The sequence below is a fragment of the Heteronotia binoei genome, chromosome 6 (genome assembly GCF_032191835.1).
Source record: "Heteronotia binoei isolate CCM8104 ecotype False Entrance Well chromosome 6, APGP_CSIRO_Hbin_v1, whole genome shotgun sequence".
NCBI lineage: Eukaryota > Metazoa > Chordata > Lepidosauria > Squamata > Gekkonidae > Heteronotia > Heteronotia binoei.
In genome coordinates this window covers 5,389,900-5,408,634 of record NC_083228.1, presented here as the reverse complement: position 1 = coordinate 5,408,634, position 18,735 = coordinate 5,389,900, and the positions used below count along the sequence as shown (strand labels likewise).

Sequence of the window (18,735 nt, the reverse complement as noted above, 5' to 3'; positions counted from 1 at the left end):
GTAGTGCCTCTGAGCAACTGGGAGGTTCCCCTCAGCCTCCGTTAATCTATCTTTGAAAGTGGTTATTCCCGAGGCCATTCCTACATCTTCAAGCAGTAAATTCCACCTTTTAAACACTCTCCATTTAATGTTTATGAACAGATGAACATATGAAGCTGCCTTATACTGATTCAGACCCTTGGTCCATCAAAGTCAGTCTTGCCTTCTCAGACTGGCAGCGGCTCTCCAGGGTCTCAAGCTGAGGTTTTTCACACCTATTTGCCTGGACCCTTTTTTGGAGATGCCGGGGATTGAACCTAGGACCTTCTGCTTCATTGGATGCCCTTGAGTTCTAGTCCTTTGGGAGAGGGAGAAAAATTTCCCTTTGTCAACTCTCTCCACTCCATATATACTTTTATAAACTTCTATCATGCCCCCCCTTAGTTATCTCTTTTCTAAACTTAAAAGTCCCAGACCGATTCCGCACTAGCCTTATGGCGCTCCCAAGTTCCTCTTCTCTGCGGGGCTTCTGTTGGACTTCACACTATCTGCCCCGGGGCTGCATCTCGCTCTGCCTTTTTCACACGGCAAACGGAAACCGGTTTCTAGAGGATCTTGTTTGGTGTGCGAAAGAGGCGGAGCAAGCTGTAGCCCCTGGGCAGATAGCATGAAATCCAACAGAAGCCCCACAGAGAAGAGGAGAGTCTTTCCTCATAGGGAAGGTGCTCCAACAAGACACATAATAACGAACCCAGACTCAACAGAAAGTTTTGGGGTACCTCTGTGCACAGCCCTGATTGAGCTTAGAACCGCAGGGCAGGGAAGAGGGGCTTCTCCCCCCTGCGGCAAAATCCCACGGAGTTTTAAACTGACTGCCTCTGAGAAGGCGGGACCCATCTCCCTTTAAAAGTCTCATGCAGTTTTGCCCTATAGAAGCAGGCAAGCAAGTGAATTTTGCAGTGGAGCAGCTTTTGATAGACAGGTTATGTCCCGCCAGTAGTGCATTCCTGGTCACTTTAATGTTACTGTCATGGAAAGAGAAGATACCCAAGGGCTCTTTTTCTAGCAGGAGGTCCTCTGCATATTAGGCCACACACCCCTGATGTAGCCAATCCTCCAAGAGCTTAGAGGGCTCTTAGTACAGGGCCTACTGTAAGCTTGAGGAGGATTGGTTACATCAGGGGGCGTGGCATAATATGCAGAGGACCTGCTGCTAGAAAAAGAGCCCTGAAGATACCCAAATAAACTATTCCCTTCTCGTAATATAACCTTGGTGAGCCAAAATCATGGCTCTTTTCCCCCTGGTTTGCCTGAAGTGCATGCATGGTGTGAAAAATGTTGGTATTCTCTTGCAGATTTTAAAAAGATCTAGCACTTGGGAAGAATGTTTTCTCAAACTGTTTCTGTCCAGGGGACAGCAGAATCAGTGTTCCCTCTAAGCTGAGTTAGAATGAGCTAGCTCACAGATTTTTAGCCTCCAGCTCACACATTTTTGTCTTAGCTCAGGAAGGATGACCCCAGAGCACACTAATTTATGCAGCAGTTCACAACTTTAATGCCGGTAGCTAAAAACTTTCATACCAGTCGCTCACAAAGTAGAATTTTTGCTCACAAGATTCTGCAACTTAGAGGGAACATTGAGCAGAACCCAGCCTGAGATGAAAAGTCAGACATGCTTCCCCTTCTATGCTGTTTCCACCAGGATGTTCAGAAGGATGGCTAGGTCTCCTGATGACCCAGCACCCTTTAAACAAATCCAATTTCATCTGCAGCACACCGTGTTTTCCATTTTCCAGACTACAACTGCAGACTTTTGGGCTTCTCTCCTCACCCACATTTTTAAGGGGAGGGTCACTGGTCACCCACTCTGATGAACTCCAGGGAACTCCAGACGTTGCACATGGCTGATGTGTGTTACATACAGCTTTGTCATGTTTTAATTGGTTCTAGTAAAAGTTATTTATAATAAGAACTAGGAGTATGGCCCGTTATGAAGAAAAATACAATGGGCTCTAGAAGGAGGTTCTGGGCAAGTGCCCCCCCCCCCTTGCTGTCTTTCCACCCACCCAAGTGAAGGCATTCACTCCCCCTCCTCAAGGGGAGCTGATCTCTGCCATCTGGAGAGCAGTTATAATTCTGAGTGATCTCCAGCCCTCACCTGGAGATTGGCAACAGTGGTTCCCTTGGAAGGAACTGGCATTGTACCTGAGGCCCCATCCCTCCTCAAGCCCCAGTGTCTCCAGGCCCCAATCCCTTAAATCTCCAGGAATTTCCTAACCTGGAGTTGGCAACCCTATCTCCTTCCCTTTATTTGCCCCTCTGACTTCACACCATCCACCAGGCTGTCTCTTCCTTTGAGAACGCACGCATAGCTGGTCTTGAGGACAAAAGGAGATTGAGGAAGAATCGCACTGCTACAGCACAAACCCTAAATCAGACTTTTCCCTGCAGCCACTGTGGCCGGACCTGCCTGTCCCGCATTGGTCTTGTCAGCCACCAGCGAGCCTGCAGCAGACGTGGACTATTGCACCCTTCTTAAATCTTCGTTCGCGAAGCCAAGCCAAGAGAGAGAGACTTCAGCTTTCCATTACCTCCCCCCTCTCTGCAGCCTCCACCTGGGCTGTCTTTCTCCACAATTGGCAGAGGGGGGACCAACGCAGCTTGCATCGTTCTCCTCTCACAACCCTGTAAAGTGGGTTAGGCTGGAAGTGGGTGACTGGCCCAAAATCATCCAGCAAGAGCCTGGGCCTGGCAGATCCCACTCTGAAGGCTTAACTCCCATGCCCTACTGAATCTCCAGGTCAGTCAGTCAAGTTTATTCACACCAAAAGCCAGCAAAAACAATACAGATAAAGCCAATGCCAGGTACAGTAACCCATATAAATTATGCTGAGAGAACAGAGGTAAAATTGCTACAATCAATTATAAAACATACATACAGTTTATAATGGGATTAAACATTTTAAAAGCTACCAACTAGGAGAGAAGGAAAGAAAAAGCCTAGCTATTACCCTTCTGAGCTACAAATGACTTTCTAGTTCTGGTGGCAAGCCAACCAAATTTAGCTAATTTTATAACCATAGGGTTCCTATCAATCAGAAGATCCTTCTGTTATTACATTTTTTGATTTAGAATCTCCAGGAATTTCCTACCAACCTGGAACTGGCAGCCATAGTCAGGACTGGCCCCAATGAGGCCTGCTTCGCAAGCCTGTCGTGATACCTTTCATATCTAAAGTCTCTCTTGGACTTTATTTAGCTGTCTCCCTCCTTCTCCCTCCCTCAGCCAATCAAAGGAAGGTTTTCTTTCTGTCCTCTGTGAGTCAGCGTGACAGGCAGCTCAGCCAATGGGAGAGTAGGGAGAGCCAATAACTGCCAGAACTGTTTGCCTTTCACTGACAGAACCAGCTTTGCTGGGTAGTAACAGCCACTTGGATGGGAGACAGGCGCAGACTCAACCAATGGGACACAAGTACTCTTGATTGATAGTTTGATGGGCCAAAGGCTGATACTCCACAGTCCCACGAAGCCCCAACCAATCAGGATGGTCAGATTTGCCACCACGACAGGAGAATTATTACTAAAAGATTAAGTGCCATCGAGTCACAACTGACATGGTGACCCTTCATGGGATTTTCAAGGGAAGAGCTGAGCAGAGGTGGTTTGCCACCTGCAGTCTGGAGGGCCTGTGGCTCAACGGTAGGGCATCTGCTTGGCATGCAGAAGGTCCTGGGTTCAATCCCTAGCATCTCCTGTTAAAGGGATCAGGTAGTAAGTGATGTGAGAGACCTCTACCTGAGACCCTGGAGAGCTGCTGCCTATCTGAGCAGATAAGACTGACTTTCATTGACCTTAGGCTTGATTCAGTGTAAGGCAAACTTCATGAGACTCCCCGTGACTTCATTGCATAACAGCCCTGGTTTTCCTTTGGTAGTCTCCCATCCAAGTACTAACCGTGGCCAACCTTGCTCAGCTTCCAAGCTCTGGTGAGCTCAGGCTAATCTGACTGATTCTGGCTGCTAGTAAAAGGTGTTATCTTTTCACAATCAGGTGTGTCTTCGAATAAGTAAGTGGGAATGCTACAGTGGCCGATATGCCACCAGTGGCAGCTTAAGCAAGAAATAATTCTCTTGTGGTAACAGAATCATTTCCGGCCCCCTTTTCTCTCCTGTAGATTCTAGGAGTGCTCTTGGTTTTCAGACTGCAACTGCAGCACGCCCTCCATCCGTCGCCCTCCGTATTGCTCATGTTGTGATTCTTTATTGTTAATGAGAAAAGTGGGTACTGGAGGGCAGTTAGGATTAATAAGATCCCCACAATTGTGCTGACTGCAGAGTGGGAACATTTCATTACCATTTATAGATTATCACATATCTTTCTTTCCAGTGCTCTTCTGTAATGTTTTTTCTTCCTTCCAAGCCATTGTCAGACAACAGATAATTGCATGCTAATGGGTGCCTTCTTTAATTCATCAAAGCAGCTTTTGTACCAAAGCAAAGGTGACAAACCCCCATTTATTTATTGAATTGTAAGCTCTTTGATGTAGGGCATAACAAGAAAACAAGTGTTAGTGTTAAATGGTTGGAAAAGAACCACTCAGTAGTAATATCCCACTGTGTTTGTCCTTCGCTTTTTGCTTTAAAGTGATGTTAGTACAACTCAGAAATGATAATCTTCTAATATAGTGAGTATTGAATGAGGTCCCTTCTGGACTATGAAGGCTCTGCTGATCTGATCCACAGCTGTGGTGGCATCAAGGCTCACTTTGATGTGGAACACAAAGGTCCGGGAGAACTGGGTTTGATTCCCCACTCCTCCTTCACATGAGACCTGCTGGTATGACCTTGGATCAGTCATAAGTTCTGTCAAGAGCAGTTGTCAAAAGAGCTGTCTTCCGCCCCACCTACCTCACAGGGTGTCTGTTGTGGGGAGGGGAAGGGAAGGAGATTGCAAGCCACTCTGAGACGCCAAGTAAAGGGAGGAGTATAAATCCAATCCCTTCCTCCTCCCATGAAGGCACTGCCATTGTTTCAGCGTTGTTCAGCAGAAAGTGGACAAATTCACTCAGAGTTTTGCACAAATGTGATGATTTGGCATGTTTTTTTTATTCTAAATTGCAGTGCCTTGGTCCCCCTCCATCCCTAGGTAAACAGACAGACACACACACAAACAAACACATATGACCTTGATTGCTCCAGCTAGACCAATCTCATCAGATCTTGGAGGCTAAACAGGGATAGTGCTTGGATGAGAGACCACCAAGGAAGTCCATGGTTGCAATGCAGAGGCAGACAACAGCAAACCACCTCTGAAGGTCTCTTGCCTTGAAAACTCTGTAAGGTCGCCCTAAGTCCACTGTGACTTGATGATCTGTCTGTCTGTCTGTCTGTCTGTCTGTCTGTCTGTCTGTCTGTCTGTCTATCTATCTATCTATCTATCTATCTATCTATCTATCTATCTCTCTCTCTCTCTCTCTCTCTCTGTGTGTCTGTCTGTCTGTCTGTCTATCTATCTATCTATCTATCTATCTCTGTCTATCTCTCTCTTTATCTCTCTCTCTGTCTGTCTATCTATCTATCATCTATCATCTATCTATCTATCATCTATCTATCTATCTATCTATCTATCTATCTATCTATCTATCTATCTATCTATCTATCTATCTATCTATCTCTGTCTGTCTATCTATCTATCTATCTATCTATCTATCTATCTATCTATCTATCTATCTATCTATCTATCTATCATCTCTCTCTCTCTGTCTATCTCTCTCTCTCTCTGTCTATCTATCTATCTATCTATCTATCTATCTATCTATCTATCTATCTATCTATCTATCTATCTATCTATCTATCTATCTCTCTGTCTATCTATCTATCATCTATCTATCTATCTATCTCTGTCTGTCTATCTATCTATCTATCATCTCTGTCTGTCTGTCTGTCTGTCTGTCTATCTATCTATCTATCTATCTATCTATCTATCTATCTATCTATCTATCTATCTATCTCTGTCTATCTCTCTCTCTCTCTCTTTATCTTTCTCTCTCTCTCTGTCTGTCTGTCTGTCTATCTATCTATCTATCTATCTATCTATCTATCTATCTATCTATCTATCTATCTATCTATCTATCTGTCTGTCTGTCTGTCTGTCTCTCTCTTTGTCTATCTGCCTGTCTACCTGCCTACCTACTTGTATATCTATCATTAATGATGTATGAATTACACTGAGCATGCACATGCATTTCTCTACTGAGTAGTGGAGGGAAGCAAACACCCCTTCCTATCCCTGGAGAGAAAGGCATGCATGGCCTGGTGTGGTTCCAAGTTTGTATGCACCCAGCTGAACCTGCTGACTGCCCCCATCCTCCAGAGTCTGTCCTCTCGATACTGAGCAGAGAAGCGTGCGTCGAAGCAGGGCCATCCTGTTCTGCCTGGCATTTAAGGCCTCGAGCCCAAGTTTCAAATGTAGTAAAACATGCAACAGCTGTCTCTATTTAAAGTTCCTTTAATAGCTTGTTCGCTTTCAGAGTTCGCGCAGTCATCTCTAGGTTTAGGGGAGCATCAAAAAGTCCAAGCAGAAGCAGCAGCAGCAGCAGCTCTTGGATGCAGCGTATGGTGTGCCAAGGGAGCTATGAGAGATGAGGAGTCTTGGTGGATACGTTGTTTGGGGTTTGGACTGGAGCTGATGTCCCATGTTCAGTTCGTCTCTGAGCTTCAGCTCTGGCATCTCTAGATGGCAACAGCAATGACCTGATTCACAAGAGTGCCGTAGTCAGGTTAGGGATGTTCCGTAATGAACAGTAGTTACAAAAACGCTAAGGATGGGCCTTCCTGACTTGCACAGTAGGCACTACTGTAGGCACCCCAGGGGAGTGCTGCTGAGGACATGTTTTTGGTCTGCAACATACCTCTCAATGAATGACATCTCTTTTTCTCTCTTCTCAGGTCGTGAGTCGAGTGGCAGCGCAGCAAGGCTTTGATTTGGACCTTGGATATCGGCTGCTGGCCGTTTGTGCGGCAAACAGGGACAAATTCACGCCAAAATCAGCTGGTAGGAAATGCTGGTTTTCTTTCTAAGCACTGGCTCTGTGGTGGCAAAGATCTGGGCAGGGCTTGCAGTGAGCTTTGTTCTTTGGTAGGGATGGAGAGACTCCTGCTGTATGTTTTAATATGACCTGTGCAAGCTGCACTGAAACGAGGATACCTAACACTCCTTGTCCTCTTCTCTTCCATTTATTTTCCATGCTGGCAGCTCAGTGAAAAGCCATACAGGGGTAGTTTAGAAGGGAATGTCGGAGCCAGGCCAAATGGAGAGAAAGATAGGGAAGCGATTTCACCCAATTTTTCTCCCCCAGACAGTGGTGCAATTTTGGTCAAGGGATTGGGAGGTATCCCCTTCTTTTCAGTACTGACAGTTGGCTTGTCAGAGGAGGAGAAATACCCTCGCTTTGAATTCTGACTGCAGGCTTTTCTGCAAGATCCCACCCAATGATCTGGATTTTTGCATTGCCAAAGCTGTATGCATTTTTGTAGATAACCATGCCATGCCAGCAGGCAGAAAGGCAGAAATATCTGCAGGAGTAAAACGGTGCATTTTGTTCCCGTTTGGGAACAAAGAGATGGTCATAAGCTTTTTTCAGCTGTGGGAGTGGCTTTCAGGTGAACCTCCCATTGGGCATGTTTAGGTCTCCTCTGCCCATTGGTGTAGCATCATCCAGTGGTCTGGCAGTGCTCTGGAACTATGAACTTTGGGATATTAAGGATCGTGCATGAGTGTCCTCAGAAGCGTATTGTCATTATTCTGAATTGATATGCAGGCCGGGTGCTTGGCCTTTCTACCTTCCGCTGATTCTCCCCTGAAAATCTTTCCCCCTTGTAATTGTAGGATGAGAATAAGGTTGCTAGTTTGGGGTTCAGATGTTCTGGAGATTTGAGGAGGATGCTTGGGGAGGGTGGAGTTTGGGGGGGAGGAGCAGGGATTTAGCCCACCCTCCAAAGCTGCCACAGTCTAGAGGGGAACTGATTCCTGCAGCCTGGAGATCAATGGTGATTCTGGTAAATCATTTGAGCCCTCCTGAAGGCTAGCAACTCAAGGGGGAATGGCCAAGAGAGGGGCTGTGGTTGATACAGTCAGGAATGCCTCCCAACTCCACCCTTTAGTAAAGTTAAGCAGTAAGTGTTGGGTTTTGGGGGTGTGCCTTGTTTTTGCATTATAGGGAAGCCTTCACTGAAGTGACTGTATCTAGCAGTCCGTATTATCAGCAAACTCTTACTTTCCAACTTAGATAACTGGCATGAATTTCTTTCAATTCTGGTCACACTCAGAATCTTATAACAAAGCAGCTCAGGCTACAAAAGAAAGGTCAGTGAAACTCTTGGGAACATTTTCCTCTCTAACTGATGTGTGACAAAAATTTGAGTCAGGGCTTTAACTGTTCTCTCTTCTAGGGATTGACTTCCTTCTTGTGAATCCACGCTGCATGCCTTGTCTGATAGATCCATATTGCTACTCTGACTTTGCTTCTTCAGTTTGCCTGGCAAACCTGAAATGCAAAACTTTTTTTCCCCTCCCTCAGCAGGGATAAAAGCATCCTGGGGTGACCCCCCACACACAAGAAATTTACTCGGGAGGAATTAAGGGTTTAAAGTCTTCCTTTCTCCCTTTTTCTTCTTCTCCTAGTCCTAGAGGCACCATCTGCAAAAGAGAATAAGTTGCTTAAAGTAATCATGGAAAGGATCATACAGTGTGGTTGAACTTTTAGTTCTCGAAGGGAAAACAAGTTAAGTTGCATTCAAGTCATCAGTTGTAGCTGCTTAATTTCTCCTCATTTTCATAATTATAATAGTCTTGAGCTCAGCTTTGTACCCGTGGTAGCCAGGGGGGAAAAATGAGACTTTAAACAAACATCTTTTAACATGGGTACAATTGAAATTAAACAGGATCACTTGAAACATTTTTAGAACTGTTTTCCTATTCTCTGCCATCTTGATTATTTACTGTGTAGCATACTAGATAGCAATAAAAAAAAACAACAACCCCAAAGAGCCCACCTTGCCTTCAACAAAATCAGACCTTTTTCCCTTTGACATCAGTGACTTAGCAGTAGCAGAACTCTTACTTTGACGGCTTAGGTCTCATTATTAGATTCAGTTGCTTTTTTTATGGTTAAAAGGGTTGGCTGTCGGTTGGGAAAACTCTTCCTCCGTCAAGAGCATGTCTTGCTTGCATTGGTCACATAACCTTGCATTTAGCATGATGGAGACTTCAAGGGACCTCAATTCAAAACAAAACCCTGGAAGTGAATCTGTCTTACATAATGATAGATCCAAATAGACAGCCGTGTTGATCTGAAGTAGTAGAACAAAATAGAAGTCTATTGCACCTTTAAGACCAACTTAGTTTTATTCAGAACGGAAGCTTTCGTGGGCATGCACACTTCTTCAGACGAGGAATGAAGTACAGTAAGCAGAGACCACCAGCTATATGTGGGTCTGCTTACTGTTCCTCATTCCTCGTCTAAAGAAGTGTGCCTGCACACGAAAGCTTCCGTTCTGAATAAAACTAAGTTGGTCTTAAAGGTGCAATCGACTCCTATTTTGTCTTACATAATTTCCATGCCGTCTAAATAGGCAAGTTCTAGTTTTCCTTGTGCATTCTAGTCATATTTTAAACAATGACTGGTTAAAAGGTGCCACAATCACAGCGAATATTAATTTGTCATCCACAATACTCTCCCTCTGTAGATTTTGAAGCATTTCTTTAAAAAGAAATGCTATCAAAACCATTAACATTCTTTGAATCATCAGCCAGCCTTGATGGGTGTAAGACCTTTCTTTGTGAGAGCAAAAATCTCATTACTGATTATCGTAACAAAATTTTGAATGAATCATGTGTTTTGGTCTGTGAGTTTGGCAGAAAAGAACTCGAACTGTGTTCATGTGGTCGTTTCAGAACTCTTTACATTTTGGAATCTTGAAAACTGGGTCATTGGGTAACTTTTTAATGTATGGTTTCATATTTTGGTAGTTACGTTTATAGGGTTTCGGCTGCAAAGTATGCTGTTAAGAAGTCAGTTGCAAATTGTGACTGATGAGTTGCAGGCATAAAAAATAAGACGTAGTGAATTTATAAAATGTGATCTCTGTTTATGACATGTGTTGTTGTTTTTAAATAATTGTAGGTGCCGGTGATTGTTTTTAACTGGTATTGTTAGCTTCCTTAGGAGCATCAGCTGAGAAAGACAGTCTTAAACAATTAAAATTAATTGTAGAGTAGAATCCTGAACAGGTACTTTTGAATGATGTACTGTATTGGTAGGAGATAGTGGTGGTGATGATTACGATGAAGAAAGCTATGATTGAATAGCATTTTATAGGTTAGGTTACATTGCCCCCAAAGTTGAAAACAAAGATTTAAACTATAAATGACAGCAGCTTTTTTGCATTTCATAGAACTCTCCTTCAGGCAGAAAGGTGGTCATGATTCTTAGCATTTGTCTGGTGAGTTTTGAGCTCCATGTTCTTCTATGATTAGGCAGGGGTTTCAAACGTGTGGCCCATGGGCCTGATCTACCCCTTACAGGGCTTGTTCGCAGCCCATGAACAACTGGCTATCGATGCTTCCTTCTCACTCTCTCCTGCTTCCTTCATCACAGCTTGCTTTGGCAGTGCTTTTTGTGTTTCTCCTGTTCAATGCAGCTGAGCAGAACAGCTTCTCGCTCTTTCCCTCTTCCCTTTGGGGAAGAGAGGAAGAGTTAGGAGAAGCCTCATCCAATGGAGGAGCTTGGCTCTGCTGTGCGATTGAGAGAGCCTGTGCCTTTGGAGCTCATTTGGGTCAGGCCAAGGGCTGGTGGGTGGGCTCTGACAGCATTTAAATGCCTTCAGGGCTCACTTTGGGCCAGCTCCAAAGATATTTAAATGCCTTCAGTGCCACCCGAAAGAACCCTCCTCATGAACCTCCAGTGGAGGTTCTTGAGGTTCAAGGAGGGTTTGTGAGAGGCACGTTCTTCTGAACCCCTGGTTCAGGGAGCACGAACCAGCCCAAGTTGTGGTTCGGTTCATGCCCATCCCTAGTCAGTTCTCCAGGTCCTTTTATTTGGGACAGGCTTCTCAGGTGTGTTTTGGGAAGCCATTCCCACTGCTCTGCAGGGTAGGTGCACTGGACTCCTGCTGGTCTGACTGGTTTCCTCTCCTCCAGGGTGAAGATCCCCTCCCCATGGAGTGGATGTGTGTCAGTGTGGCCATAGGCCCTTCCTGAAGAATTCATTCTCCCACATTTTGATTTAAAGGCCTTCATGTTTTACGGCACTCCTCTCTTTTATCTCCTCAGAGCAACAATTCCCTTTTGAGGCCATCTGTGCAGCTAATATGGGTTTTTTGAAGAGATGCTTTTAAGTCTTCTTTGTTTAGTCTAGCTAATCCTCTGCTATCCCTGTGGCTAATTTGAATTGTTTTGAAGAGACTGCAAAGCAGGAGTCAAGTGATGTGACCAAGTGTTTGGAAGCTGGAGCACAATCATATAATAACAATGCTGGTGTAACATTGCACCCCCTTTTTCTCCTGTTCCATACGACCTGCCTCTTATGCATTATTAGCGCTGCCTCCTTCATTAATAAAAATTATATCTAGAATGTATGTCTCGCGTGTGTGTATGTGTGTATATATGCATATAATATATATGTATATACTCCTTGAAACAGCCTGGTAAGGTAGGATTTGACCATTTCTGTATTGCATGAGGGGGAAGAATTATTATTGAAGAATAATGATGCTTGGGTGAGTTCAGAGGTGAAATCTGATTAAGGACTTCCCAGCCAAGCTGTTGACAGCCACCATTCCTCCTCAACACCACCCAGAATCAGTCCAGCCACTCAAAAAAGACCAAATCACATGACTATCTCATCAATGGCTAGGGTTGCGGATTGAGACATTCCTAGAGATTTTGGGGAGGGGAGGGACTTCAGCAGGGTTTTATGCCACAGAGTTCACCCTCCAAAACAAGCATTTCCTCCAGGGGAACTGTGATCTGGCGATCACAAGAAATTCCAGGAGATCTCCAGGCTAGCCATTAGCACAAGTAGGTGAAGACTCCATTCTGATTCTTGGTCTTTGACAAGCTTGAAATCTTGACTGAACTGATGAGGGAAAGAGCTTCCTTTGTGCTCTGGAGCTCTTTTAAGCTATGTTGCAACCTGCGCAGAGTTGAAAATATTGTGCTTTCTTAGTAAACTTACACTTATTAGCACCAGTGACCACAAGAGCTAAAGAGTTGTCCATACTCAGACTGCAGCACAAGAGCCTTAAGCAAGATCTTGACCCTGTGCCAGACTGCAATAGGTAACTCTTGCTTCACGTTTAAATCAGGCCTGGTCTACTTATGCAGCAGAATGAGGCGGTGCAATCCTGAAGCAGCAGAATGGGTTACTCCACTTTCGACTGTCCCCCATGTAAAGATGCCCTGCAATTAAAAAAAAAAAACTACTTAGTTCAACAAGGAGAGAGGCTCTAATCTAGGGTTGCCAACCTCCAGATGGTGGCGCAAGGTGGGGGTCCACCACTGCCAGACCTACCGGCCCTCCACCAATCAGCTGGCAAGCTGGGAAACTTACCCCGAAAAAGAAAGAAGCCCAGCCAACGTACAGTGACATGTCTACAACACTGTCTCTGTGACCTAGAATTGACATCTTGACTTTGGGGTGATGTTCTGGTATTTGGACATAAACTCTATGGTAGAAGATAAATTTACCATAGAGTTTTTGCCTAAATAACAGTGTCATCTCGATGTGATGATGTCACTTCCAGGTCATGTGGGCAGTGATGTAAACATGTCAACTGGACCTCTCTCCTGCTCCAAGTAAGTCTCCCCTAACGCCTGCTGGTTAATTACAACTGATCTCAAAGCACTAAAGATCAGTCCCCTGGAGAAAATGACTGCTTTGGAAAGTGGACTCTAAGACATTATACCCCACTGAAACCCATTCCCTCCCCCAACCCTTCAGGTTCCACCCCCAAATCTCCAGGTATTCCTCAACCTGGAGCTGGCAACCCATACTGTGTTATTTTCCCACTTACATAGAGTATTTATGTCTGTAGAGCTTTTGAAAAATGGAATCCTGAACCTACTATCTAAAGTGGGGGGCAGCCCTTTCTACATCTTCTGTTCCAGGACTGGGTCCCCATTGGTAAGAAGAACAGGATATAAATGAATGGATGCAAATACAGGCATGTGTGTGTTGTCTGAAGTGGCTGCAGATGATAAGTACGGATTGCTCACAATCACCCCTTCTTGCTGTTACCTTCCCTCCCCTTGTTTCACCTGCACTGTCATAATGTGGTCACTCTAGGACCTGGGAGACACTCTCTCTGTCTCTGTTGCTCTCTCTTTCTCTCTGCCCTCCTCTTCTGCAGGGGATCAGATGCAGCACTCCTCCCCTGGAGACCAGGGAGGCACAGTTGGCTTTTGTTTTTGACTGCACACAGCATCTGCTCCCGAAACATTTGTTAGGGAGTGCTGTTGACTTGAGATGGCTTTTCAAGTAGGTCACAGGCTTGTTTGTTTCTGGGCTGCAGAATCCGTGCTGTTTCCCCCTCCTCCTTTAGCACAGCCTTAGACTCTCTGGTGCTGATTATTCCTGAGGCTGGGTTAACCAAGGGGCTTCTCAGCAGTTCCGAATCAGACTGATGGCTGGAGCCTCTCAGCCTGTGTGCTGGTGTCGTCTTGAGATAAGCCGCCATGGAGCAGAGTGAAGGAGGAGAACTGTATCCTCCCACATCCATCTTCCCTGTTGCCCACTGATACCCTCTAGACTGGCTAAAAAGGTTTCTGATCCAAATGTAAGTCTTTGCCTGGGTAACTTCCAGACTCTCAACTTGTTCTGGGTATCTCTGTCTGCCCCCCCCCCCGCCCCGCTGCTTCTCACTTGCCCCTGCAGTCTTCAGCTCATCCCTAGTCTGCCATTGGGCAGGGACCATGGTTCAGTGGTAGAGTGTCTGCTTGGCATACAAAAGGTCCCAGGTTCAATCCCCAGTACCGCCATGGAGCAGAGTGAAGGAGGAGAACTGTATCCTCCCACATCCATCTTCCCTGTTGCCCACTGATACCCTCTAGACTGGCTAAAAAGGTTTCTGATCCAAATGTAAGTCTTTGTCTGGGTAACTTCCAGACTCTCAACTTGTTCTGGGTATCTCTGTCTGCCCCCCCCCGCCCCGCTGCTTCTCACTTGCCCCTGCAGTCTTCAGCTCATCCCTAGTCTGCCATTGGGCAGGGACCATGGTTCAGTGGTAGAGTGTCTGCTTGGCATACAAAAGGTCCCAGGTTCAATCCCCAGTACCTCCAGTTAAACGGCTCTGGCAGTAGGTGATTTGAAAGGCCTCTGCTAGAGACCCTGGAGAGCTGCTTGTGAGGTTTTGCCAGTTATTGACCCAACAAATCCATGCACATATGAATATGGTTAAGATTTATTAGAAGTCAGATACAGAGCATGACCTTCTGCTTAGAAAGCCATTGCCAAGAATGGCTCATTGAAGGCATTGTATACTATTATAGATAACAAAAGGTGCATGCAAAAGCCTCTCCACCCCCAATGTCCATTGGAGTTGGTACCAGACATCATAACACATCTTCCCAGGCATCTCCAAGGTCAGAGTTAAAGTCACCAGCCAAACTGGCCCGTTAAAATAAGCTCCCAGCACATATAGTTCTCTATCCACCTTGCTTCCTCCTGCTCCATCTTGAATAAAGCGTGTTTGCATACAACCATTACAGTTTTATGTACGTTAGAAATCATGACGGGGAACCTGACACTACTGCCAGTCCAAGTAGACTGCATTAACTCTAAAGGAGCCGGGGTCTAATTCAGTATAAGGCAGCTTCATGGCACTGCGCCTTGGAACAGGGCCTTGTGTGGGGTTTCATCCAGGTCATCTTTTAGATCTAGGTCCTGTCCTACCAGGACTCACACTAGTCCTGGATCATGCAGCCTAACACTGAGAACATGTCACGCAAAAGACATGATGACTATAAAAACATGACTTGCTTGCATGTTTTGTGTTTTTTCCTTCCTTAGTAATGTAAAGTTTTGGCGGCTGCTCAGCACCACTGATTTCGGGATGAAGGGTCAGGGAGTACAAGAACTGGCTTCCACTGGCAACCTTGCAGTGCACAGAAGCACTCCTTGCTTTCAGTTTCTCAAGTATGCTGAGGCATCTTTGTAAATAGAAATTGCACACCTATCAGGTGATAGCGCCACCTTCCTTTTGGAATTTGTGTCTAAGGCGTGCATTTGAGAGTGTTACAGGAAAGAAAAAACTCTTGGGAAAATTGAAGTGTTTGTACCAAATAGTTGAGTGGGACTCTGCTCTGCTTTGCTCTTGGCAGGAGTCTGAGGGGGGGGGGGTGGAGGGAGGAGCAGACGCAGGGAGGGTCTCTTGGGTAAAATCACAAGGAAAGCTTAGTCAGGGAAAAGACATCGTTCGATATCTCTGCAGGCAGAAGGTGAAAGGGGGGCCGGGGGGGGCGGTGGACAAGGAGCTGCTGAAAGAAAGTACCTTTGCAAATACTGCAGCAAATTAATTTTCCAGACCACCTGGATAGGTGATGCAATGCAAAAACTGTGGTAGTGGGAACAAGTGCAGTCCTGTTGTTTCTTTCAATCCTAACAGAGATATCAGCCTAATTTATTTATATAGATATAAATTACTCAAGATTCAACAAAGTAAATTTATTATCCCTTATTTTCAGTAGCACTGAGGGCGAGAAAATTACCTACTAATTAAAATGTGTATTGGTGGTATGTGGTACAGCTAGGGATGCCTGCTCCAGTTTAGGAAATACCTGGAGATTTGGGGGGTGGAGCCTGAGGAGGGCAGGGTTTGGGGAGAGGAGGGCCTTCAGCCAGGTGTGATGCCAGAGAGTCCACCTTCCAAAGTGGCCCTTTTCCCCAGGTGAACTGATCTCTGTCATCCCAGTTGTAATCCCGGGAGATCTCCAGCCACCACCTAGAGGCTGCCAACGCCAGGCATAGCCCTTTCTGGACTGGACTGCTCTAAGTGGGGAAATCACCTGTTTGAATGTTGAATCATTTTTTAAAAGAAATCTATCCCTCTTCTTTGCGGTTAGGAAGCTGCCATGGGAGGGAGAACCGTTTTAGTCTAGCTTTCTCTCCAGTGAAAGAGGTTTCTGTGTGCCAAAGAACTGTATCTACTTTCAAATGTGTGACCCTCTTTCCGCCTGTTATACGAAACGGCAAACTCCAGGAACAGCCTCTGTTTATTGCTATACATGTACATCAGCCACTGACATGTAATATGTCAGGACTGCTTGCTGCCCTTTCAGCATATCAAACCTGTTCTCAGTGGAATGAAACTTGAGGTTTTTTTTTTTTTTAAAAAGATAAATCAAATATTGCAACTGGGTTGCTTTGTTTATTCAAGTTGTTTGGTTCCTAAGCTACTTTGAGCATGCTCGGGGATGTGGCGTCAAGAACAGAATCTCCTTTCTTGGTGTTTGACTAGGTCTCTGTGGGTTTTATGCTTTTTGTTTGGCATATTAATTTTATAACACGTCCCACTTTTAATATGCTGAAATTTTGACTGCAAAAAAGGAGGGGCGTATGCAGCCTGAAGGTGGGATTCAGACAGAGGAAGACATGAAAGAACCAACACTGGTTTTTGACCAAAATACTGAATTGTGACAGAGATAGATTCGGTACAGAGATGCTCAAGTTTTGTCTGAATCCAGATTTGAATGCCATGCTTGTTCCTGGAGGCACTCGGGTGGATTATAGATGTGGTTATAGATGTGGTCCTGGCTCTAGAAGAGCCAACTGAGCATTTATCATTGACTTGAAACCCATAGATGTAGTCAAGGAAAAACGATTACAATCCCAAGCATCAAGTCCTAATGCACAGAAAGCCAATAACTATTGAGTTCTATTGGCTCTCTTCCCCTTTGACCTGTGGCCTGTAACTATGGAGATGTCATTTAACCCCTTTGTGCCTCTTCTCTATCAATATTAGGAAACAAGGGTTATTAAGTGGCTAGACAAAAAGGACTTGTGAAGACTAATTGCCTCCAATGAATATGGGGAAAAAAACAGTTTTATGTAGCATTTTAAGTCACAAGTAATACTAGAATTAGTATTATTCATCATTCATTCCTCAGTTTGCAGCTGTTTATGCCGTGGGAGGTTTGATGGCCGTTGTTACAAAGGACAGTCCAGGCTAACCAGTCTCATCAGATCTCAGGAGCTAAGATCAGTCAGCCTTGGTTACTGCTTGGATGGGAAGTCGCCAAGGAAGACTGGGGTTGCTATGCAAAGGCAGACAGTGGCAAACCTCCTCTGCCCGTCTCTTTCCTTGAAAAGCCTAAAGGGGTCACTGTAATTTGGCTGTGACGTGACAGCCCTTTCCATCTCCACCGCTACAATTGCATGTGAGTAAATATTACGACAGAACTTGACCCATACATGACACATGCACATGCAACCCCAACCCATACATTTTGATGCTCTTCCAAAGAACACGTCCAAATTTGTGCTACTCCACAGGTCTCTTACTATTAATTAGAGGTTTGATTTTTGGCCCTTAATGTCTACCTGATGCTGTCCCCAGCCACGTTCCTGTCTTGTGGCTCTCAGACATCTGACATTTATTCTATGTGGCTCTTGCACTAAGCAAGTTTGGCTGTCCCTGCTAAAGATGAAGCTGTGGGGGCGGGGTTTGGAGTGATTTGACTTGGTGGGAAATTTCTCAGGAAGGAGAAGGACATTTAATAATTTGGGTGGCAAAAGTCAATGTATACGGCATCCAAATTGCACAGAATTTGTGTAGAGCAGGGGTCCCCAACCTTTTCATCCTGCAGGCACCTTTGGGATTCTGGCACAGTGTAGTGGGCACAGCCACAAAATGGCTGCTGCAGAAGGCGGAGCCAACCACAAAATAGCTGCAGCAGCTCATGTCCAGCCACACAGTGAGGATCCTTGTGTTGTGGTGGCGGCTGCTTGCCAAAACAATGTTTTTAAAAATTGCACAGCCAATCTGAAAGCTTGTAGTGGAAAAGCCCCACCTGGCCCCACCCACTTTCTACCACACAGCAGGCACCAGGAAAGTTGTTGATGGCTGCCATAGTGCCCAAGGGCACCACATTGGGAGGGTGGGGACCACTGATATAGAAATTCCTGTCCCATTTAGTAAAACTGAGAACACGCTTCCCGAATCCCAGCACTTGATCAGCAAGTCCATTGCTTTACCAGAGTCCCACTGCCACAAAGAAACATTCACAGGCCAGGGAGATACATACAAAAGTGCTTCCCCTGTGTCAGAAGGAAAGAAAGAAATGGTTGCTGCATTAATTTCACATAAGAAGAGACAAGTTGCTTGGAGAATGTTTTCCGAAGTCAGATGTTAACATGTTTTCAAGTCACCGCCATGAATTTCTATCAGTTAATCTAAGACCTAGTTTAAAGGGCCAATTGATCTAATGCAAGCCCCACCAGTCTCCCTGCATCTAAAATGTATAAGAACCCATTTTTTATTCATTTCCGACTTCATTTTGGAGAGTCTTCGGCATACCAGGCTGCTCCTTGGGGACTTTATCCTGAATATTGAATACCTGAGCAAAAAAGCAGGACAGTCGGCTTCCTGCATGATGAGCGCTCCGGAATCAAATTTGTCTGATTCTCTTCAGATATCCTGCCCTTTCTGTCATAGGGGGGGGGGGGGGGGAAACAAATTGTATTATTTAATGTGTTCACTGC

At 45.2% G+C, this 18,735-nt stretch overlaps 1 protein-coding gene across 1 annotated transcript in view; it reads left to right on the top strand.

Annotated features, from left to right (window-relative positions):
- The window catches only part of ZMIZ1 (zinc finger MIZ-type containing 1), a 565,771-nt gene that overhangs the window by 329,836 nt on the left and 217,200 nt on the right, over nucleotides 1-18,735 (top strand). Inside the window, exon 7 of the mRNA XM_060241000.1 lies at nucleotides 6,926-7,031. Within this exon, the coding sequence (XP_060096983.1) occupies nucleotides 6,926-7,031 (106 nt within the window). The remainder of the gene's footprint in view (nucleotides 1-6,925; nucleotides 7,032-18,735) is intronic.